The sequence below is a fragment of the Macaca fascicularis genome, chromosome 14 (assembly GCF_037993035.2).
Source record: "Macaca fascicularis isolate 582-1 chromosome 14, T2T-MFA8v1.1".
In the NCBI taxonomy this organism is placed as follows: domain Eukaryota; kingdom Metazoa; phylum Chordata; class Mammalia; order Primates; family Cercopithecidae; genus Macaca; species Macaca fascicularis.
Genome location: NC_088388.1, coordinates 102,952,663 through 102,978,154, shown reverse-complemented (window position 1 = coordinate 102,978,154; position 25,492 = coordinate 102,952,663). Strand labels below are relative to the sequence as shown.

At 37.1% G+C, this 25,492-nt stretch overlaps 1 protein-coding gene across 5 annotated transcripts in view; it reads left to right on the top strand.

The window, feature by feature from the left end:
- PDGFD (platelet derived growth factor D) overlaps positions 1-25,492 on the top strand; it is a 247,808-nt gene that overhangs the window by 197,796 nt on the left and 24,520 nt on the right. For 3 of the 5 annotated variants that reach the window (XM_074015137.1, XM_005579479.4, XM_005579478.4), the window contains 2 exons: positions 11,276-11,338; positions 15,624-15,822. In XM_074015137.1, the coding sequence (XP_073871238.1) occupies positions 11,276-11,338; positions 15,624-15,822 (262 nt within the window). Of the gene's footprint in view, positions 1-1,409; positions 1,536-4,674; positions 4,742-11,275; positions 11,339-15,623; positions 15,823-25,492 lie in introns of those variants that run through there. The other 2 variants (XM_074015135.1, XM_074015136.1) reach the window with 2 other exon arrangements.

Here is a 25,492-nt window from a genome sequence, read left to right as displayed (position 1 = left end):
TGCCCTTATAAGAAGAGACATGAGGGAAAAGATCTCTGTCTCCACCATGTGTGGACAGAGCAAGAAGACATCCATTTGCAAACCTGAGCCCAACCATGTCAGCACTCTGGTCTTGGACTTCCCATCCTCTAGAACTGTCTGAAATAAAGTTCTCTTCTTTGCAAGTTACATATCCTATGGGAATTTGTTCTAGCCACTCCAACTGACTAAGACACAAGATAATTCAAGATAATGGTAAGCCATTAAAAAACTTAAAGCTGCTTATATACAAAGGAATGACAAGAGTGGGACATTAGAATTAATCCAGACAACACATTTCTTTTAAGGTCAGTTTTGCTTCCCATGCATCCATGCATTAGCCAACACCTTGCTCAATGGCTTACATACTTTGGTCATTCAAAAATCTCAAATAGTGAATAAAACTACTGGAACTCAGTAGTCTATGAGATCCCTTGCAACTTCCAAACTGGTAAGAATAAAAAATAAATAAATAAATCACAGTTTAAAGTGTAAGTGTGAGTCATGAGGCCTGCCAAAAAAAAATCCATGTCCAAAGAATATCTCAGCTAATTCTTGGGCATGGGCAATAACCTAGTCAGCTCGGAATTGTCCCAGTCCAGTAGAGGAGAAGCAATAGTTCACCCAATACCTGTTTTTCCTTTCACTCGGGAATGCAGTTTATCCTTTTTAGGCACCAAAAATACTTTGTAATTATCTTTGGTTTAGATGAATATGGCAGTAAGTTTGCATTCTCTAAGTACACAGATGTAATGGTACAAAAAAATTATAGCAAGACGCAAAGGAGAACCAATCTGGGATTAAAATTTTGCTGTGCAAAGCCTAGTGTTTTCACTCATAAAACTGTTGATGAATATTGCTAGTGCAATAACTGGTCAAAGTAAAGGATGTTCCTGTTAACTGATGATAACCAAAAGTAAAAAGGAATTTCGAACGCCCATACACATGAACTAATAGAAATTAAATTGCAGGATCTCTCATTTAATTACCATTTATCCTATTCCAAAATGATCCTCCCAGCCTGGAGGAGAAGACTTTAAATTGTTTACTTGGAGGGATGAAATCCTACAGACTGAGTCAGGCATTTGCCCCCAGGAAGTCTCTTTCACTGATACTAACCATGGCATTTGGCAACAGTATTTTTTTCTCTTTGTAAAGCTTTATCAGCTCTCTCATAAATTCTTAGGAATTTATGAAAACCTGTACTTAGCACACTCTGAAACTCATGACCTGTGTGCTTGGCACTCAGTTCCAACAAGTTCACTTAATGGGCCCAGATAGCAAGCCTGCTTTTGAGATCAGAAATGTGCCAGCTGCCTTGGTTAGTGATTAGTTGACTGGGGAGTGGAAAGAGGAAGTACAAAGTCAAGAATATACGAATCTCACCTTTTGTGAGAAGACTGATTTGCGAGGGTATGAGTCCTACGCTTTTGTTTCAGACTTTACATTAACCATCTCTCTAGTTTACCCACATGAATAATTCTGGAAATCCCCTTAGAAGTCACGTCAAGAAAAAGGTACGTTGAATTACTTTTTTTCATTTACATAGCTGTATAGTAGTAACATGACTCTTAAATATTTTATATTCAGTATAGCCCATAGTGCCAAATGATAATTATGATGGGTGGCAGCTCTGATGAATGAACACTGGGTCCAGTGTAAGGATAAGGATGAATATGTAGAGGGAAAAGGTGTCACAGCACAATGTCGCCTCGCTAGGAAATACCCATATTTTTAAAAAGAATGGACAGCTTTTTTAATACTTTATGACTGATTCTCTTAGAAGATGTTCCCGTTTACATTATAATCCCATCACTTGCTGAGTAACATTTCATGAGTGCTCTTTTTCATGGTACCATACCAGTTGTGTTGACTGTGGCTTTGGCTTTTAGACTTCAAATGGTATTTTCTCCCTAAAGTCAGATCTTAGGAGTTTTAATTAGTAATGGAATAATTTGAGTTTTCAGAGATGATGATTTTAGCTAAGGTATTTTGGTGACATGGACTTAATCTTCATACTGTTTGTAATTCCCATTTTCTCTAATTATTGGTTTTAATAATGTAACTAGCTTTTGGCCACCATGAAGAAAATCTATTTATATAACATCAGTCAAGTACAGAGAAATTCAGCAGTTATTGGGAGTGTGAATTCCAACACAGAGGCGTGAAATGGTTTGTTGAATTCTGAGCGTGAAATAATATTTCCCCTCTTAACCACAATAGTAAAAACAAACCTAACAAACAAAAAAGAGTGCTCACTATGTACCAGGCATTGTGCTTCCTGCAAGAAAATGAAAATATGAATAATTCAAGTCAATATTTCTTCTTTTCATTTCAAACTTCTAATTTTCCTAAGGAACAGGAATAATTTCCTAAGTCATTCATTTTAGCCTGGTATAAATAATCTTTAAGATTGGCTTAGCAATATCAAAAGTACAATATTTAATAAATTTCAGACCACTGGTGAATTGAATCAGATGTTCTCTTTGAAATGCATTTAAGGAATTTATGAAAACCTGAACTTAGCACAAATCAAGATTTGTTTATTTTATAAAAAGGATTATTTATAAAAGAAAAGAGGAATTATTCAACAAAGATGAAAGAGCACAGAGATTCAGCCACAGGTTCAGGTATCTGTGGCGCTTCCTTAATAATAGGACTTGCATCCTGTCTGTCTGCTTCCTCGTCTTTTAAAGCTACTGTAGAAATTATGAATGAGATAATTTATGGAAAGCATTTCATATAGTCACCAGCATAAAATCTATGCTCCATAAGTGGCAGGCATTACTGAAAAATAATTAATCACAGAGTTTTTTTTTTTTTTTAATGCTAAACAACTAGTCACAAAATTTAAATCTGAACCTAGCTCTTCGGCAACAGATTGTAGAAGTACTGTAGTATTTCTCTAGCTGTAAATTAAATGTTCACTTACCAGTTAGTATGACCAAACGCCATGGAAGCTATTAACAAAGTAGTATTTTGCAATTTGCAATTTTCTGTGCAGCGCCTTGATATGTGGCACCCCTCTCTCTACCTGCAAACACACATTGATCCTCTCTAGTTCTTGAGTATCATTCTCATGACCTCTTTTGAATCGATGACCCCTTCTCTTCTTCACTTGCTGGACTGGCGTTTGCTCTAATCTCTCCTTACTATATCAAGATCAAATTCCCAAACTAAGTTCAATCTGAAGAAATCAGAAACTAGCAAGTATAAAAAGTTCCTTTTCTCATAATGTAGGAAGAAAAATGAACTTTTAAAAATATCTTGACACTACACCAAGATTACATGGATGATTGGTTAATGAATTCTAGCAGTTCTAAATTTAAACATTGTACTTTATTGTCAATAATGATAAATGAAAATGTTATTAAAAATTAACTCTTAAATCAGTGAAAATCTGCATGTCTTATCTATATTTCTTATTAAAATTTCTTTATTTAATTAAAGATATTTTTACTATAACAGAAAGCTCCTGTCCAGGGCTTCTTGTAACTCTAAGAAACATGTATTATAAAATTTCACAGGCAAATTCTCTAACTTTGGAAGATGCTCTTTGATTCTTGTTAATTATTGATTCTTAGACTCTTGATATCCTTGTATTAAATATTCTAGCCAATAAAATCTGGCCGCCTGCCAAGGCCTTTACCATATTATATGTAGAAGAGCTAGTTTGATGATGAGTCTGTGAAGAAAGTATACTTGTTAAGTTTTGGTTGGGCTACAGAGTTTTATTGATTCTAAGGGTTTTTAATTTTTGCTTTATTCTCTTCCTGTAGACATTAAGACATTAGTGTAATTCCACATACATTGTTGGGTCTGCATGCCAGAAATTCAGGTACTGAAGTATCAAAAGACTTTATTCAAAAGGATCTCCCTGTAGAGTAATCCCAGGACACAAGCCTCCAAGTTTGGCTTTATTTGGATTTCCCTCAGTGGGTCATGAACAGAGCAGAGTGTCATGAACAAACAAACTTAGAATTTATTGAAGTAATGGATGTTGATCATGTGTTTGTTCATTACTGTTTTATGAATCTTAACAAACCCCTTTGTGTTTCTTTTGAATGCTTAGAGGTGTTTCTTTTGAAATTCGAAAGCATTAAGCATTTAGAAATTCAAAAGCTCTAAGCATTAACTCAATCAAGAAGCACAGATACAATTAGGAGAGAGATTTCTTTATTTTCTGCCTCTGAGAAGTGAATATAAAGCAGCAAACAGAATACAATTTTTCAGAATGAGAGAAAATATACTGACAAATGTCTTTTGAAACTTTCCCCAAATAAGTCGTCCTTGGTAAGTTAAAGATCGTTTTATTTGAAAGCTTTATAAAAACTCCCAAGTAACTGCATATATTTTAAGTGCTGGTGAGACACATCCCTCTAGCCATGAATAGTTTGTGGTTCATCTACTCAAATATAGCATAATCACTTAGGATAAAAATGAACAGCCATCCTCCGTGAGATCCAGGAACAGGTGGTACAACTAATCATCCCAAATGTTTGAAGTATTGGTCTGGGAACAGCTGCCTGCAAAGACTTAAAGGACAAGAGTCCCTAGCTCCACTATCAAGGGACAGGAGAGGGATTCCTTTGGACATCCATTGGTGGTGCTCAGTTAGTGGTTGAATGTGTGCAGGGTTGCTCTGGTGAAGGAATGAGTGGATTGTTTGTTAGCTTGTAATATATCTACTGCCCTCTCTGGCATGGGACCAAGATATCCAATGGTAAGGAATCTGAAAAGAAAGTTTCTCTGGAGAAACCCTTTCTGAAAATGGAAATTCCCACTCGTATTTTATTCTTTAATAGCAAGGATTGTTGTTGAGAGCATTTATTATTTGTAGTGTTATTATAGCCCCAGCTATGTTTGCTTTCAGCCATATAGAACAATTCAGTGGGTGAATTGTTCTCAAATTGAGCCTGACAAATGCCTGACTGACCCTGAGCTGATGGTTCATTGCATGTTTTCATAGCTGCTTTTAAAGATGTTAAAAGTTTGTGTTGTATTAACCATGTTTTAATAGAGCCAAATGTGACCATGCTAGAACTCTTTGTAGTCCAGTTTTTGAACAATTCTCTTTTAGTAATTGGTGAGAAACACATCTACAAGAACACTTTTATTTCCTACCATGGAATACATGGATGACACCATTCAATAAATGATATCATAAATGTTGAGTAATTCCTCTTTTCTTTTGTAAATAATCCTCTTTATAAGATAAACAAACCTTCTTGATTTGTGCTAAGTACAGGTAAATGATTTGTGATCATTCACCCCTAAAGGCTTGTCTGTCATTTAATATGTAATATGTGTACACACATCCAGTCCATTTTTTCTTTTCCATTGTAGTTTTAGAAATTTACTGTTTTACTCAAACTAGGTGTTTACTATGACATTTTAAAACGTATATACAAAAAGAAGAAAATGAGAATATATCATTGCTAACCAATATTAATTTTTTGTGAATACTTTTTCAGTCCTGCTTCATTCACATATCTGTACATTTTTTTTCTAGCAGTATTGTATGATATGGAACATACTCTTGTATAAGCTTTTGATCTATGAGTTCATTTTATTTTAAGGATGTTAACTGTTTACCTGTTATATCTGTTACAAGTGTGTTTACTAGCTTGTCCTTATGGTTTTACTTTTGTTTTTGATCTCTTTTAGATTTATATAACATTTTGTATATGTAAGGTGTATCGATTGTTATGCTTTCCGACTTTGGCATTAATGCTTAGAAATATCTTTCACACTACACTTACATTAATATTTATCTGTGTTTTCATGTAGCACTTTAAGATTTTATTTGTACACATCTCTCCAACTTTCGAGTCTATAACCCTTTTCTAATAGAAACCAAACTGTGCATCCTAAACTATTTAGAAAGTGAAAATTTGAGAATCATATCTACGTTCCAAAGCTTAATAGTAAAATGCAGAGAATGAGGGAGTTTTGTTTCAAAATGCCAAATGATTAGTTTCGCTGCCAAAATGTAATTATGAACTATTTTAATGTGAGGAATTAAGCTGAGGATAAATTATTTTAATGACATAAATTAATTTTATTAATTAAGGCAATGCAGATTAAGATGTCTATAATTATAGAATGATATATAACATTATTTGGTGTGTTGGAAAGAGCATGCGACTAAGAGATACACAATAGCTAAATGGGTCCTCGTAGTCATAATTAGTTGGGAGATGCCGGGCAACCCATTTGGCTCTCTGAACTTCAGTTTGCTCATATCTCAAGGGAGGGCATCAGACCCCCAGATGGTCTCTGTAAGGTGCAATAAGGTACACACAGCGCCACATTGCTAGACTCCCTATATGGACTATAGGAACAAGGTAACTAAAATACCAGCTCCTTTATGTTAGGAGGGAAGATACTACAGTTCCGGAGCAGGAGGTGAGGAAGTCCAGAGATGTGTACCACCCTCTAGGAGCTAGTAAAGAGTTATCTCCCCTTAGAATAGTGAGCCATAGCTTGTAAAGCACTTATGTAAGTTTTCTATACCAAAGAACAGAAATGTTTTCTTTGTAAACTGAACTGTTTTAATATAGTTTTAAATGATTCTTCATTGTTTGTTCTATTGTAGCATTTCTTAAAGTAACGGTAAGGGCACTGTTCTGCTAAGAGCACCTACGAGAAGGAGTTTGTCTTCCGTTATTCTGGAGTTTGAAAAGCAAGCAGTCTGCTCAGGATAATATTAAGGGTATATAACAAATAGTATGGCATAGGGACCAACCACTCAGAATGGACACTGGCTGTAAACTACTGGCTTGCTATTAGCAAGTAGCAGCTGATCATCATCCTTACGTATACACGGGAAGGCAGAGAAATTGGAATGTATACTAAAAACTCAGCTAGAAACTCGGAATAAAGAACAAATAAACAGCATCTTTGCCATTCTGGAGTGTAATTTCACTTGAGGAAGGAGATGATCAACAGTAAAACAAACATAAAATTATTTCAGATAACCATAAATACTTTAAAGGAAATTAAGCAGGTTAAGTAGATAGAGTGACCAAGTGTGGGAGTATTTTAAATAGAATGCTCAAAGATGTTAGATATTTGAGCAGAGAACTAAATGATGAGGAGCCAGCCATTGGAGCATTTGGGGAAAGTGCATCCAGGCAGGGAACAGCAGTGAATTAAACCTAAGGGGAGAAGAGGCTTATTGTGTTATTTGCAAGCTGAAAGAAGGCCAGTGTAGCAGGAGTGGAGGTAGTGGGAAAGGTAGGATATCAAATCAGAGGACACCAGAGGAAAGAAGTTCATAGAGGCAAACAGTAGTCAGATCTTATTTTGCCAAATTCTAAGAGCAATGGAAAGCTATTGGAAGGTTTTAAGCAGACTACAGAAGTGATTTGATTTACCATTAAAAGACATAACTCTGACCCTAGGGGAAGAGCTAACAGGCAGTTGGGAAACTTGCTGGTTTCCAAGTGGACTTGGGAGGTTATGGTGGAAGAGATGAGAAATAATCCTATTGTGGATTTAGCAGGTAAATCCTCCTATGCCAAGATTCTCCTTTGAGGGCTAAAACCTTGGAGGTTCGGTGTTTTACTTTTAATGGGATGTCATTCCCTTTTATAAGCTTAATTTAAATATGTCATCTATAAGTAATGGTAAACTTCTGAAGTAACATAACAGTTGGTTTCTTTTCAATGTCTAACATTTGTGTTGCTAAGAGAAGATAAAGTTATATTTTATATGGGATTTAATGAAATCTTTTATCATTTGCTCTTATTAAAGTTTCGAACTGGAATCCTGTAGCCCAGACGGTGAAGAAACTAAAAGTTCTTGTGTAACATTTGTTTAGGGGCTTGTGGACCAAAGTCCCTTTCAGGTTAAAAAAATCTTAGCAAAATATTTTTACCATGTGTCTATGCAAGGACATGAACTGAAATCACAGAATTTCTTAAGGATAGATATGAAATCTAAATGACTAAGACTACTTCAAAGGGTGTCCTCATAGAGACACCCACCAGCACTCAGCTATACGCCTTTCCTGCTCTGCTGATTACGCTTTTGGAAACTGTTCCATCATTTTTCTCCCTATATACACATTGTCCAAGGCAGCTGTAACACTGTGGAAGGTCACCAACCACACAGTTTCTACTTAGAAATGAGCTTTGGTGGTCTTAGCTTTGCCAGAAAATGGGTACATGATACAGAACACATCAACTATCTCTCTAAGCATTTGTTTCCTTATTTATTTGTTTATTTATTTTTATGGTTTTTTTTTTTTTCAGACAGAGTTTCCCTCTTGTTACCAAGTCTGGAGTGCAATGGTGCAATCTCGGCCCACTGCAACCTCTGCCTCCCAGATTTAAGCAATTCTCCTGCCTCAGCCTCCCGAGTAACTGGGATTACAGGCACACACCACCACACCCGGCTAATTTTTTTATTAGTAGTAGTAGTAGTAGAGATGGGTTTTCACCATGTTGGCCAGGCTGGTCTTGAACTCCTGACCTCAGGTGATGCACCTGCCTCGGCCTCCCAAAGTGCTGGGATTACAGGCGTGAGCCACCGCTCCTGACCAGTTTCCTTATTGTTTAAATAAGGAGATTTGACTAGATAATTCTAAAACTATTTCCAGTTCCAAGATTTAAAACTTTCCCTCTTCTGATTTTAACACATGGTCAACATAACCCTTTACTTGGTTGAATTGCATTTTTGTGTTGATACTTCCCAAATCTGTATCTCAAGGTCACATCTCTCTCATGCGGTCCATTCTCATGTAGCAAACTTCCCCCTGAACATCTCCATCTGTATATAGTGTAGGCACCTCGAACACACTATGCCCAACATGACTCATACTTTCCCCAGTAAGTTGTTTATTTTTCTGTATACTTTCCTCACCTTGTCTAAGCATTGCTCTCCCTTTGAGTCTTCTACCCACCTTTTCTGCAAGACCCATCTATTTATCTTCCAAGACTCTACCAACAAATCAACTTCCTATGTGAAATTTTTCCAAATTCCTTGAAGGTAGGAATAGTTTTTATTTCCTCATGATCCTATCAACAGCTTAGAAAGTATTAATAGCAGGTGATTAACAAATATTGAATGAACAAGGGAAAATGAAAATTCTGTGATCTGAAGATTGCTCATGTCATTACCTTACCCGGCATATGTCCTCCACCAATAGTCTCATCACGGCATGGAGAAGCCACTGGCTCTCTGGCTTCTTGCCCAGTCTTATCTGATCACCAACTTATGAAGACTCATATAAATGCCAGCCTTCATTTGATTATACACATTTTCCCCCTGTGGGAATTCAGTGTCCTTTTGTGTCTATTCTGTTTTGCAGAGTACAGATACCACATTTCCTGTTTCTTTCCTATCTTCCCTAGGATTAAGATTAGAATAACAAGGCCAGGCCCAGTGGCTCATGCCTGTAATCCCAGCACTCCGGAGGGCCAATGTCGGTAGATTACCTGAGGTCAATAGTTCAAGACCAGTCTGGCCAACATGGCGAAACCCCATCTCTACTAAAAATACAAAACTTAGCCATGTGTGGTGATGCACACCTGTAATCCCAGCTACTAGGAAGGCTGAGGCAGGAGAATTGCTTGAACCTGGGAGGCAGAGGTTGCAGTAAGCCGAGATCATGCCACTGCACACCGGCCTGGATGACAGAGTGAGACTCGGTCTCAAAAAGAAAAAAAAAATGATTAGAATAATGATGTCTAGTCAGTTTCTTTCCTTTTTTACTGTAAGTTCTGGGATATATGGTGGTTTGCTGCACCTGTCAACCCATTATCTAGTCAGTTTCTAATACCTGTTCATTCTTTGAACCCCACATTTGACTCAGTTCTCTCTCAGTAATCAGCTGAAATTTTATTAAACACAGGAAATTTATATATAAGCCAGCCTCATCATAACCAATTAACAAATGTACTTCCAGCTCCTCAAAATGTTAATGAAATTTACACCTGATACTAAGCTCTCATTCAGTAGGTATACTTGGGTAAATATGCTGTCAGACTAGAGTGGCTGAACATTTCTCAGCATCCTCTGAAAATACCTTCCACTCCCTGGTAAGGCTGGAAGAAATTTACTAAAGTAATTTATTTTGCCAAGGTCAGAAAGCCATCTGTGGATTGTAAAAACGACAGAATTTGTTTTCCTTCCCTTAATGTTTTTTTTTTTTTTTTTGAGACGGAGTCTTGCTCTGTCGCCCAGGCTGGAGTGCAGTGGCCGGATCTCAGCTCACTGCAAGCTCCACCTCCCGGGTTTACGCCATTCTCCTGCCTCAGCCTCCTGAATAGCTGGGACTACAGGCGCCCGCCACCTCGCCCGGCTAGTTTTTTGTATTTTTTAGTAGAGATGGGGTTTCACCGTGTTAGCCAGGATGGTCTCGATCTCCTGACCTCGTGATCCACCCATCTTGGCCTCCCAAAGTGCTGGGATTACAGGCTTGAGCCACCGCGCCCGGCCCCCTTAATGTTTTTTAAACTTCCTGGTGCTGTAGTAATTAATATGGAAGTTATATATAAATGGGAGACAAGTTTGCCTTTTAAGAGAAGTTTTTTCTGTGTGATCCATTGCTATCACACATCCACTCAGGCTTATCTGAGATAACTAATGTTTTCAGGTCTGCCCTTGGCCTTCCTTCCCCAAATGGGCAGTACTTAGTCACTACCAGTGATTTTCTTCCTCTGCCATCCTTCCTTGTATTTGTTGACAGAGTCAAGAAGAACCCCTTGGAAGTTAGTGTGTCTTTGAAAAGATCACCAATATTTGGGACCAGGTCAGCAGGCAAGATTGAACATAATGCATAACCTAGTTTAAACCCACTATATGTCAATAATGATGATAATTATTATTCTTTAATCAAACACTTTGTTCGGTGCCATTGGTAGTTACATAATTAATGCGTTCAATTCTCAAAACAGCCCTGTAATATAAGAATTCCATACTAGCCACTTACAGCTGAGGAAAGGAAGGACTGGAGGGGTTGTCAGTTATCTGTGGTCACACAGCTAGTAGATGGCCAAGTTAAATTTTGCATTCCTACCTGTACTTTTTCCATGTCACCAGTACTTACAAGAAAATGTCCATGTCTTGAATGAGAAGGGTTCTTGAGATGTGCTTAAGACAAATGGTGACCTGTTCAGCAGGAATATAGCCCTATTTCTGTTGTCACTTAGTTGGAAAAAGATTCAGAAGGCTGAGATGTTGAAACTATGCACATAATGACTTGAACAGAGGTTTGACTGACTCACATAGATGTTTCTTTGCCTTCCAGGAAGATTTCCAACCCGCAGCAGCTTCAGAGACCAACTGGGAATCAGTCACAAGCTCTATTTCAGTAAGTAATTTATTACTCTATTGCCTGCAAAAGAAATGGATGGAACAGCTAAGGTCAACCCCAAAAGGATTTCACCTGCATTAAGGACCCGTGGCTTGACCAAAAGACAGATCTCAAACAGGATGTGTTTCTCCATTTCATTCAGGTTACAATGGATTATGTCAGACACCCTTTTTCCTGTCTGTCAGAAAGGTTTCCAGGAACTGCCAGTATAGCATGGTAGGAACTCAGGCTAGGCAATAACTTAAATATTTTTCAGTTTCAGGGCAAAGCATTCCAATTAAAGGTCTGTCCAAACATATCAAACTAGTTCATGGCCCACACTCAAGTGGGGAATTGCAAAATAGGTTTTGAATATTCCTGGGGAAGATGTTAACCTTTGCATTTTCAAGGGTCTTTTCAGACTTGAAAAACCCCAATATTTACAGGAAGATAACTTAAGTGCAAATCAGGCATGTATTCTATTTTACTTGGATATAAAACATAACTCACCCTGAAGCTGTAAAATGGTTCATGCTCCAGTTTTCCTCTAAATTTAGTCATTTCTCAGTATTCTGTCTCCTTATCTACTTTGCACAGAAAGAGCAGACCTTGTTTTCACCAATCCTATGTGTAGCATTTATGTAGCAATAAAATACAAGATAATAAATGCAATTGTTACTAAAAGGTCAAGAGCATAGAGGAAGCTTGCCCATGGCTCTAAGTAGGTCCATGTGGCTGAGTCAGAGTTTTTTTGTTTTTTGTTTTTTCCTAAAATTGATATGTTATCTTTTGCTCTCTGGGGGATTTTTTAAAAACTCTTTCATATGGCAGGATTCCTTCCACTATGAATTATGTGACTATTTAATTCACCTGGTATGGATGCTGGACTAGAACCTCATCTGATCAAAAGATCAGAGGGATCTCTGATGGTGATAATAAGTGTTTTGTGTGCTTTCGACAGTCCAGAATACATGCTCTGAACCTAACTTGGTGTAGGCAATCATTATCAGTTAGATGAAAGTCAACACAAGGCATATAATGCTGAAGAGGTGCTCAGGCTAAGCAGGAGGGTCGCAGTAGAGGCTGATAACTCAAGGCAGACACCAGCAGTTTTTGCAACCTTGACTGAGGGTCAAGGGATGCTCCAGCTTCTCAGGCACCTTCGACGTGATAGCTCAGGGTTGTCTAATGATTCTTGCCCCAACCACAATTCAATTACAAGCCTTAAAGGACCCTTAACAAATTAAGAATAACCCAGGTCCTTTAAAAGAGAGGCATTCTCTTGTCCTTTTGGAGTATCTGGGGAAGTTCCCTGGGTCCAGATCCACTTCAAAAGCTTCTGGTTTGAGTTTCAAGTCTAGGTGCTGCTTAATTCTCTTGTAAGAGAGTTTCTTTACTCAGAAACTCTCAGAAACTGCAAGCTGATTTTTTTACTCAGAACTCCATTGTTCAAGAACTTTCTGGAGCAGGAGCAAGGGTCATTGGACCCACCATTAACTTCTGTTTAAACCATACCTTGTTTTTGTTGAAAGTGATTTTCCATTTTCAGAGCATTTCTTTTTTACGAATTGTTATTTTAAAGTAATGCAGTTAACTTCAGAAATGATTTTTATAAATACGTGACAAAAGCTGAATGAAATCATATTTACTGTACAGCTGAAGGAGACACATTCAATTAGTTCTTTTTCTCAAAAATAGTTTTAAAATATTTACTTCAGCAACCAAAATGTTCTCGTGGTCTTATTAGGTCACCTCATCATTCATAAATATTTCCTCAGCCATCATTGCTGTTTCTGTCAACTGCCCTGAATCAAAACTTGAAAACACTAGTAAAGCTCATACACAGGGACATGTTTGCATTTTACCTACGGTTTGGATTGACTCTTCAGCCTCATGTTAGAAGAGATTAAATTTCCCCCTCCCGGAACATCACACACCGGGGCCTATCATGGGGAGGGGGGAGGGGGGAGGGATTGCATTGGGAGTTATACCTGATGTAAATGACGAGTTGATGGGCGCTGACGAGTTGATGGGTGCAGCACAGCAACATGGCACAAGTATACATATGTAACAAACCTGCACGTTATGCACATGTACCCTAGAACTTAAAGTATAATAATAAATAAATAAATAAATTAAATAAATAAATAAATTTCCCCCTCCCTTCTCAGGAACCGAGAGTTCCCCACAGCTTTCTCTGAGAGATATTTGTATACACACTACGTTCTAGGCACTGCTGGGAGCCACCCCGGAAAACCATCAGTCATTTTCCCCAGAGCTGTCACAAGAAGCTTTCACTTGTGTGGGAATGGCTTGATGGGTATCCCTGTTTTTATTTCAGAAAAGCAGGGAAGCATTTTAATTTCAAAGATTTTTTATGTGTTGTCATGCTTCTAATTTGATCAGCTCATTTTGAGTTTTTTGGTTCTTAGACCCATACTATCATGACACAAATCTAGTTGTAAACCATCTGGTGCATATAAGCCAGATAGACTGTAGATTATCCAGACAATACAAGTTAATGGGGATTTGGAATTATAGTCCTGAATTATAAGTCTTCTACCTCTAGCATGTGACCTCAAGAGAGATGTGAAAGACAGAAATGATGGGCTTCCATCAGGGTTCAGCTCGTATCAAGCAGACACACACACATACACACAAGCACAGACACCCACCCACACACCTAGATTAAAGAGACAACCTATCAGAAGGAACAAATATGACTGCACCCAGATGAGAGCTATATAATATCAACAATATGACTGTAGAGGGCATCTTTAACATGGCTTGAACTGTGAATAAATCTCTGGATTCTACCATAATGTATGACAAAGACCATGCCTCCAGAAAAATGATCGTTATTACCTGGATACACCTGAACAGAATATAGAGTGGACTCATAACGTAATGAATGTAGCATGGCAGGTAAGGTTTGTTCAGAAGAGGATGTCTGCTTATTTTAACAAGGATGACTGAAAATTAGATGTATGGTTTCTTGTAAAAGAAAAGAGCTGGCCTGACACGTTCATCAGTCTATTTCACCCTATCACCCCACTCCCTCGACTCCCTTTCCCCTACAGGGAATATTTGAAAACTGCTCCTGAGTTATAGCAATGGTAGATTAATGCTTTAAAGCCCCTTAGGTGTGTGAAGAGGGACTGTTACTCTGAGAGCAGATGATCATCAAATCACTTAGCAACCTTTGGACCTTGATTGGTTAAAGAGAGACAACATTGCCTGAGAGTAAGATTATAAACTGGGGGCTTTGCTGTCTGGGACTCAATAGCACCTATTTTTTCTTGATTAGATACTACAGTTAAATCTAAGGAAAGCAAGTTTTCATTAATTCCTATTTTCCCTTAGTGATAGGAGATATTTGCCTTCAGGGGATCTTATTTGTTTGGTAGTTTCTTGAAAGACATTTAAAAATCATTTGAGGCTGTGTGCTCTCTATTTCCTTGTTAATGGGTCATGAATTTTAACAGAGATGTTTGAATCATGGCTCATTTACCTCTAGATTGTACAAGGGTTAGTGAAGTAAGTGCTTGGAAACCTCGTGTGAGATGTATTCCATGGCAAAATACATAATCCTTTCCAGGCTTGGAATGATGTTGTGTTTCTCATTGAAGAGTCTTCCTGAGAAGTTTTAATGTCAACTGGGATCACTAGCAAACTATAACACTTTAAAAAAATATGTTCCCCCATGTGAATCCTCTCCTTTTAAGTCAAGAGAGCCAGTTTCATGGTTAGTTATCCTTGTTGACAGTAAATAAGTTGGTGAACATGCTAGATTTTATGAAAATGTCTCCAGAGTAGATTCGTACATTGGTCACACATCATCTGCAATGCCAGGTGACCTGTAAAGGGGGGATGTGGAGATTAAAAGTGGGAGAATGGAATGAATTATCAAAACTAATGTAGGAGGAGTTTGAAATTTTGATTCCCACTATTATATGTTGTTATGTGGATGATTTGGGACCATGAACCAAGAAACTGGATGACTTAATTTTATATATTTCCATCTAATCTATATTTTTAGATGATTACAGTTAAGATAAACTGGAAATTTTATGATCTACTTGGATTTGATTTACAGAAACGTGAATGACTATCTTTTTAGTAATTAATTGATTTTTATCCAAGAATATGGCAAGACAATACAATGTTGTTTTTATATGGCATTCAAACGTATGATATCTTATACTCAGAAGCCTGTTTATGTTCCTTCCATATAGTTGAATGACTGTTGTATTTCACAGCAATGGACTTTTTCTGAGTACACTGAGCTGTATGTCACTCTTAGGGGGTATCCTATAACTCTCCATCAGTAACGGATCCCACTCTCATTGCGGATGCTCTGGACAAAAAAATTGCAGAATTTGATACCGTGGAAGATCTGCTCAAGTACTTCAATCCAGAGTCATGGCAAGAAGATCTTGAGAATATGTATTTGAACACTCCTCGTTATCGAGGCAGGTCATATCATGACCGGAAGTCAAAAGGTAAGAGACAGAGACTTATGCATTCTTCATAAGCAGATAGAAATCTTAACAGTACAAGCTGAGTGTCCCTTGTCCAAAGTATTTGAAACCAGAAGTCTTTTGAATTTTGGATGCTTTTTGGATTTTGGAATATTTACATTTATGCTTATTGGTTCAGTATCCCTAATCCAAAAATCTGAACTCCAAAATGCTCCAATGAACATTCTCTTTGAGAATCATGTTGGAGCTCAAAAAGTTTTGGATTTTGGAGCATTTCAGAGTTTAGATTTTTGGAGTAGGGACATAACCTGTAATAATGAGTAAGGATTAGCAGTACAATATATTTAACTCACTTAGATCAGGTGGTTACTATCAGTCCGTTGTCACGTTTCACAACACTTTCAAATGAAGTTCTGCGTATTGTCCAAACTGTGTTTTTTTTGTATCAGACTAAGAAGGGTTTGGTGCAGTGAAAGATATATAGGTCATAGTTTGGAGCTGGATGAGATCTTATGAAAATCATCTGAACCAGCTTCTTATTTCTTGGCAAGGAAGGCATTATGAGCCCCAATTTTACAGTGGAGACAGCCAAGTCAGAGGGAGTAGGTAATTTGCCAATGTCTGTATGGTTAGTTAGCAATGAAGAAGAATGAGGATCCCGGTCTCTTTCCTACAAGAACAGTTCTCGTGTAATTGATAGTTTTGCCTCTCTGATAGATGCGAAGGTTGATTTAGTCCAGGGATGTCAGTGTTGGCAGGAGAGAACCCTGTTAAAGCAATAGCCAAAACTGTTGGAAAATTTCAATTCTACCTTCAAGATCTGCTATCTACTTGGTGCCTGGGTGGTTCATGTGCTTGAGATATAAATGTCTCAAGGCAGAGGAAAAGAAGGTCTGGAATAGGTTGGAGATGTATGAGAGCATATATTCAATTAGAAACTTCAGGGAAGTACAATGAGGGGAGAACCGAGAGGACCATTCAGGCAGAGAGAATGTCATGAGTTAAAACAATGCTTAAACTCAAAAAATAAATATCCAGCTCATACATCTGAGTGATATGATCTTAGGATGAGAATGTTTATTGGCGTGTAAAACTCAAATTAATAAAGAAATGAAATACAATTGCCTCTTATTGAATAAAACAATTACTTCTAGTCTGTTATGTCCTTGCTTTATTTGATAAGATTTGTTATAATTGTACTGTTCCCTAAAAGGTCTTGAAAGGCTGGGTTGCATTGTAGATATAAAGTTATTTCACCAAGATACAGCTGTTTCCTACACTTTGAAATAATTTTAAGAGCTGTGAACCTGGGCTGCTTTAGCACAACCATTTATAACATTTGGGCCAAAATGACTAATCAGTTAACTCCTGCCTGGGCCTTCTGCTTATGGCTTAGCTAAGAGGGAGACAAGAAAGTCACTGGTGGCCCTGGTGTTATGGAGATACGCCATGTGCAGCTCACTATAGCCCTGAATCTCTCCAGGGCTCAGATTGGATTCAATTTAAAGAAAACATTGTTGTTCCGTAAGACATTGCTGTGTTTGGATCTCTACTAAGTCAACTTAAAAGAAAGTAAACTATGCACGTTTTGAAAACCCCAGAGGAAATTTTATATAAAAATAGTATTTGGACAAACAAGCAATGAAATCTGACTCTGTCTTCAGCAATTCAAGGGACAGCCCTTCTTGGCATCTTGTTTCTGGAAATATTACAATTTTTAAATCATCTAAATCCATTACTTTTTTTCCCCCTAGAAATTGTGTTGAGTTGGAGGCAGGAGGCCTGGATTCAAATTCTAACCCTGCCACTTACAAGTTTTGTGATTTTTTTTTTTATTGGGTACCCTGATCTCGGTTTTCTTATTGGCAGTGTGTGCACAATAACACCTACTTCTCGGGACTGCTTCTGGTACCATCAAGAGCACCTAACACTTAATACATGTTCAAAAATTGTTAGCTAGCTACAGCGACTTAGAATTCTGAAATATGTTTGCATTACTTCCTTGGTGAAGCCTACCTTGTCCCTTGTTCTGTCCCTGTGATGTCTACTCACCCCCTAACTTGGTAAAGTTAGGAGCACTTAAGACACCGCCTCACTTTGTATGTTCTACTACTGCACTGTTATTGAACCTTTTGTTTCCTCTAAGAGGATCTGGGATCCCAGCACCTCCTATCATTCTCCACTCTGGCTGAATATTTAATAGCTGGGGGAGCTTTTGAAAACCTTCAGATGCCTAGTCCCACCCCAGATACATTGACTCAGAATCTCAATGGGGGGAGACTGGGAAATATATTGATATTATTTATGGTTCCTAGGAGAGTGATCTTTAGAGACAGCCAGTGTCAAGAACCACTACTTGAGAGATTGTTCATCCTATATCTGCAGTACTTGCAACAGTCTCTGACACATTTTAGATGCTCAATTAATGTTTGTGGGATTGAATATATTACTAATCCAGTGTTAGCCTATTTTTTAAAGTTTATAGAAACCACCTCATAGACTGAATAGGGTAGCTTTATTAAAAATGTCTTTGGTTACTGAAATAACCTTGCAAGAGCATTCAAGGTGACATACTACTTGATGTTTGTGACAAAGTAAATATGGTCTCTCTCCCCTGCTGGCTTAGGTTCCATTTCTTAATCTCTTCTTGTTTAAAATGGCCCTAAGGCATTTTTGTACTATTTAATTTAACCCTGGCAAGTCACCACTGCCTCTGCTCTTATATAAATGTGCTGATTTGTTTATCATTCCACTGATGCTGAATCACCTGTATGTATCACAAAAACAAGGAAAGTCAGGTTTAATATTTCAGCTGGTATTTTCTGCTTTGAGAACATAAAAATACAAATTCATGGCTTGTATCCCAATGTATGAGGAAGGGAGCAGTGAATAAACAGTGAAAACAGGAAAATAGCTATGGATAATGAAAGTCCATTAGGTGTCAAATAAAACTTTGCCTTTTCAGGATCTCCAAAAAGTCTCCTTCTATCAGTATAATAATGTCTTAATGATGTTGTGCAGAAACAAACTTGTCATTTATGAATATCTTTTGAGCATCCATTCTTCTGATTTGTCCAGACAGATGGAAAGTGGCATTTTTCATGATTGCAAAGAGCAGGATTCTAAAATGACATTTGAATGTGAATATACAAAACACAGAGTTTTACGAACTCTGAAATAGAATGCAGACACACTGAATAAAGAACTTATAATGCATCAGGAATATTTAAAATATGAAGGTTCATATTTTACAATTAAATGATGTGTTTTGCTTCTTTTTATTTAGTAGAAGGGAGGTGAGGTAGTAAGTGAGCTTTTTGTTCTCTTCAAGAAAAGAGTTGAAAATGTCAAAGTCAAAAAAACAGTAAAAGTTTTGGTGAGGAAAGAGAGAAACAGGAGACAGATAAAACAACCAAGTGTTGAAACCAGGATGTCAATGCAATAAAGTCTACATTTTAAAAATTCATAAGTAATAGATACGCTCAAACTTGTCTGGAAAAGCTTCTGGACTGAAAATAATATAACAAGTTAATATATTCAACTTTCAGTTTCCTAGGGGGTAATGGGGAAAAGGATAGCATATATAATTGAAATCTGTAGATAACTGTAGTTTCAAACCCAATTTTTGCCAATAATTTCAGCCTCATGCTTTTAACCTCAAAGCTGCCCAGAAGTTAATTTTTAAAAAATGAATGTTTTAAATTCAAGTTGCATTTACTTTTTATGGTAGATATACTAATGAGTATAGGAAGTGTGCATAAAATTAGGTGAAATTATATGGGTGTCCTTTCTGTAAGCTATATAAATACTCCTTACATTGCTGCATTATCACTGTAGTTTAACTAAAACTAAACTACAATTCATTTAAAACATATGCCTGTGAATTTAAGGACAATGTATATTTATTCAAGTTCATAGCATAAAATTCAACATTTCTAAGTTAAGAAATGATCAGCCCTGACTGGACATTACTGAGAGGTGATTTATGGAGATAAACAATGTAAGTAAGATCTGTTCTTTTTCTTATTCCAAGAGAACTTGACTTTCTAGAATGATAGTGTGTTCGCCAAAGAAAAATCCAAGACATAATGGCAAGAGGGAAACCTGTTTTCAAAGCTTGTGTTGTGATTAAAATATGAACAAAATTATCAGGGCACTCCAAATTAATAGTTTTAAACTCTTAATTGAAATATATTGTTTTCCTAAAAGTAATCATTTTTAGATACACATGCTAAAATTCACATCTATTCCTCTTTTTAAAAAGTGTTTTAGACTTGACGCAGTGGTTCACTTCTGTGATCCCAACACTTTGGGAGGCCAAGGTAGGCAGATCGCTTGAGCCCAGGAGTGTGAAACCAGCCTGGGCAACAGGGTGAGAACCTGTCTCTACAAAAAATACAAAAGTTAGCCATACGTGAAGCGTATGCCTGTAGTTCCAGCTACTCGGGAGGCTAAGGTAGGAGGATCACCTGAGCCCGGGTAGTTCAAGGCTACCATGGGCTGTGATTGCACCACTGCACTGCAGCCTGGTCAACAGAGTGAGGACCCTGCCTCAAAAAAAGTATTTTAATATTGAGTGCAGTAAACATCTTGATATTAAATTAGTTCCAAATGATGACGTTTGAAATATGTGATTTTTACAGACTCTGAACGGTTAGATCTTACAACTCTGAAACAGTTACCAACCCATTTCCAAGGATCTAATACCAATTCTATTATTTTCTCCATGACATTTTCCTCTAAGATCTAAAACACTTGACTCTAATTTGCAAATTATTTACAGGTAAATAACTAGCATAAGAAACTGAGAAATATAGGAAATAAATATTTTATATCAATGTTTTCATTCGTTCTGAATTCTCTCAAGTCAGAACACCTTCTTTTAAAAAAAAATTATTGCTATTTCTTTGTCATGCCACTGCATGCTAAACAGGACACAAGTTTTGATTTTTCAAAAATGATTTCAAATGTAGGAAATTATTCAGAGAGCTTTAACATATAGACATATTTTAGAAACTGAGTGCTTGCAGTTTTCTCTCTGCTTATTTGATACCTGGGTTAAGAATTGGCTAAAAGCCTTTTGCCAACACCAATGGTGAGTCATATCAGTCATTCTTGAGGTATCTATAATTACTTCTCTGTAAATTAAGCAGGTACTGGTGACATCAATAGATAATAGAAATTAATAATAATTTGTGTTGCTTATTAATATTACATTATCATTAATAATAGTTTCTATTGTTGAAAGATGGTTAGCTTCATTGAGTTTCCTGAACCATGTGGTATATTTGGTACCTTTACCAAGTGAAAGTTTTATTTATCAATATTAAAATTGTTTGGTATAAATTTAATAGAAATAGAGCAAAAGAAAGAAAGATGTTGCAGTGGAAAGAACATGGACTTGAGAGTCAAGCAAACTTGTAATAAAATTCTAACTCAAATCCTAAAATCAGTAGCAGTGGCCTTGGAGAAGTCACTTACAGACCCCTGGTTCTCTATTTTCTTCTCTGTGTAAAATGACTCTAATTATAAGCACTTGGCAAAGTTGCGTTAGGATTAGGTAATAACAGAGTATCTAACACCCTCAATAAATGATAGCTACTATTATTATTTGAATTGCTTACAAAACTCTGCACAGAACCAAGATATTTCTATTAATTGCTGTCTTCCCTATAATGCTCTAAGATAACTATCAGTGATCTGGAGGGCCTCACAGATAGTATTTGGCAAATATTGTCATATTTAAGTATCTGTATAATCAGTGTACTCATTAAAAGTTTACAAAATTATCTCCAAGTACTAAACTTTTCTGATACTATTTATCCAGAAATTTTCTGACACTATTTTGCTTATTGGATGTTTCTTCTGCTAAGCTTTTCTTTTAAAGACTTTTGCCACTGTTATGACTCCTATGTTTTGTAAGTATCTAGCTGCCTCACTTACTCTGTTTACCAGCAAGCATTCATAAAAACCATATTATTTTTTATCATGTTGTGTGTGTCTACAAGGGCACACACATGAAATATTTTAAGAAAATCTCAGCAGTGGGACAACTTCCTCCTGGTGCATGTGCCACCTCTGCTTTTCTCCTAGATGCAGTTGTCCATCTTTGTGGATATCCTAACCCCACCCTCATTATCAAAGTTATGCCCCTCATCTAGGTATGTCATTCAAATGCAAATCAGTGGAAAAATCCATTTGACAGTGGAAAGCCATAGGTAACTTTTAGTATCTGGATGAACAAATGTGCATTTTCCACAGCAATTACTCTTGTTAAAGAGAAATGAGTGTTCCTTGTGTTTTCTGTGCCAATTTTTTTCTGTGAAGCATTGAAAAATTATTATGGGATTGTTTTCCTTTATGTCCCACTAGACTTAAGGAGACACTACACTGTTCCTAGAGCACATATATGTGTAGGCATTGCTGGTGCTGAGTGTCTTTACTTGCTGATACAGTTACACATTGTGTCCCCACTCAGATCTCATCCTGAATTGCACTCCCCATTCCCCATAATCCCCACAATCGCCATAATCCCCACATGTCAAGAAAGAAACAAGATGGAGATAACAGAATCATGGGGATGGTTTACCCCATGCTAGTCTCATGATAGTGAGTGAGTCTCACAGGTTCTGATGATTTTATAAAGGGCAGTTCCCCTGCACTTGCACACATGCTTTCCCTCCTGCCACTGTGTAAGATGTGCCTTTGCTTCTCTTTCGCCTTCTGCCATGATTGTAAGTTTCCTTAGCCCTCCCAGACGATGCATAACTGTGAGGCCATTAAACCTCTTTTCTTTATAAACTACCCAGTCTCAGGTATTTCTTTATCACAGTGTAAGAATGGACTAATACACTTTCTAAGGATAGTGTTACATCTTATGTAATCAAACTGAGCATACCTGATTATTGGCTTTTTATATTTAGTTCAAGGTGGGCATGGCCTTCCATTCCTTAGTAATCACCAGTTGCAGAATCTCAGCTCCTTCTAGTTTTAGGTGCTTCTGATTTAAACTTCCTTCTCTGATCTGTGTTACTCACTTCAATAATAATGTGGTTATACCTACTGAGAGCTAGAATTTAGACCTGTGCTTCAAACACTCAAAACTCATGTAATCTCAACAAATTCTTTGGCAGGAGCTACTGGGGTTCCCATTTTGCATAGTAAAAGAAAAAAATTCAGAAAATTTCTGTGAGAGCTAAAAAATAGAGAATCATAACATGAACCTGGCCTTGTTGACTACAAAGCTCATGCTGTGAGCAGCTCAACGGTGTTTAAAGCTCAGGAATTCATAGTCTAGTAAATGAGAAAAAGAAATTTCAAGACCTTCATCTCCTAACTTGTTTTTTTAAAAAATGTTTCATTTCATAGATATACTTTATACATCGCCCCAGGTTATGAATTCCCAGGGTTCAGAGAATTGCTTTATGATGGTGTCACTGCTTTCATGTCTAATTCAGTGCCTTCCAGATGTTCATTCAGTCATCCATTGATTTTCCAGTACATATGTGCTAAATGTCTACTTATGTCCAGTGGCTTTAGGCAAGTCACTTAACTCATCTGCAACTCAGTTTCTACGTCTGTCCAATGGGAATTGTAATATCTAAGATGAGGGTTTGCTATGAGAATTAAATGAAATTTGATTTTGTGAAAGCATCTCACAAAGTGCTGGACACATGGTAGTTGCTCAGTAAATTTGCATTCACTCATTGCTTTACAATGTTTCTAAACCTTGAAAATCAGGAATTGTCTGACTGAGAATCTTTTACTGTGATTTAGGTTAATTTGTGTAAAAACAAGTGGTAAATGTTTTTATTCTTTAGATATTAAGCCCACATGTGGAGTCAAAAAATTCAGTGTCTTTCATAATTTTAATATTAAAGTATCCTGATAGTCCCTCATTAAAACTTATAAAATAATTATTCTTTCCATATTTATTTGCACTTCCACATTGGGATAGAAATGTGAAAACAGTTTTCATAATTATGTGCTGATTTGTAGAAGAGGGAATCTGAAAATCACAGTGAGGCTGTAATATTCATAAGGATGAATACTCCTCCTAGTGAATTCATGAATCTTGAGAAAGGCTGAGAGCCCCTGGTTGCTTGGTACAAAAATAATACAATTATTCCTATAGTCCCCTCACCTCCCAACCCACCCCAAAGCATCATACACCTAGTGCTGCAACATTAAAGGGAAATGGTTAGCAATTTTCATAACAGATTGTGGCACTGTCTCCCATTTGACAAAGGCAATGTTCCTTAGCACCTTGATGTTTGCATCTGAGAACCAGTCTTCTCAAGACCATACTCTACCATGTGTGCCACTTATTCTATATTTCACGGATTTTAGTGCTGGTCATCTCATGCATTATGGTTCATCCTTGGCAGAGCTGGTTCTAAATCCTAGTTTCTTAATTCTAACCTAACACTTCTGCACTACCCCACATCCTAGACTAGTCTTGAGGTAAGATCCAAACATTCAATGTATAAGGTATTAATAATACTCTACGCATTCCTGAAAGATAGTTGGAATTGTTTCGCCTTTATGATAAAAAATTAAACTGAAAAAATCCATGGTTATCTGATTCATTCAGGTAGTAATTATTGAGTGTCTATTTCTTGCAAAGGGAATCTGGCACAAAGACGATGTTGTGCTTCCTTCAGCAGCACCTTGCTCCTAATTGTTGAAGTCAAATGGTTTTAGAAGTGAGCTTGAATGAGCTACATTTGGTGCTTACACTAGCGACAAAGTACTAGAAGAGAAGGGATAAAAAGATAATTAGCTCTCTACCTCTAACTTTTTTGGTTCAATGGAAGAGAAGCACCTGAATATAGATGCTTGTTAACTTTTGATGGGTTTACATCTCAGTAAACACATTGTAAGTGGAAAATATAGTTAAGTCAAAACCACATTTAATACACATGGCCTACTGAACTTCATAGCTTAGCCTAGCCTACCTTAAACATGATCATGATCAGAACACATGTATCAGCCTACAGTTGGTCAATATTATCTAACACAAAGCCTATTTTATAATGAAGGTTTAATAGCTCACGTAATGTATTGAATATCCTACTGAAAATGAAAAACTGAATGGTTTTTTGGGTGCTCACCATTAACATACACAGCTGAAAGCACCATCAAAAAGTAAAAAGAAATCGTTTTGAACCATTGTAAGTTGGACTATCTGTAAAGAAAACAAAACAAGGTCTATGAAGTAAGTGCCATAATAGAGGGCAGAAAAAGTGTGGTGAGTACATAGAGAAAGGGTCATAGGAGTTGTAGAGTGAATATGCCTTTTGACTTGTGCTCTAGAAGATTAAAATAATATAGCAAGCTGAGATGCCAGAGAAAGCAAAACAGAAGAACAACAGCATGGTTTTCAGAAACATCATGGCCCTACTTTAAGTGCTCATTCTTCATATGCCATCACCATGTGGTAAATATGCACTAGTATGTAGGCTGCTGCTGCATGCCTGCTAAAAGAGTTTATAAAGAACTTTAGCATTATAAAGGCTAGACCTTGTACCAATAACAATAAAATGACTACTGGTGCCAACATGGTGAAACCCCATCTCTAATGAAAATACAAAAATTAGCTGGGCATGTGGCACACACCTGTAGTCCCAGCTATTCGGAAGGCTGAGGCGGGAGAATTGCTTCAACCTGGGAAGCGGAAGTTACGGTGAGC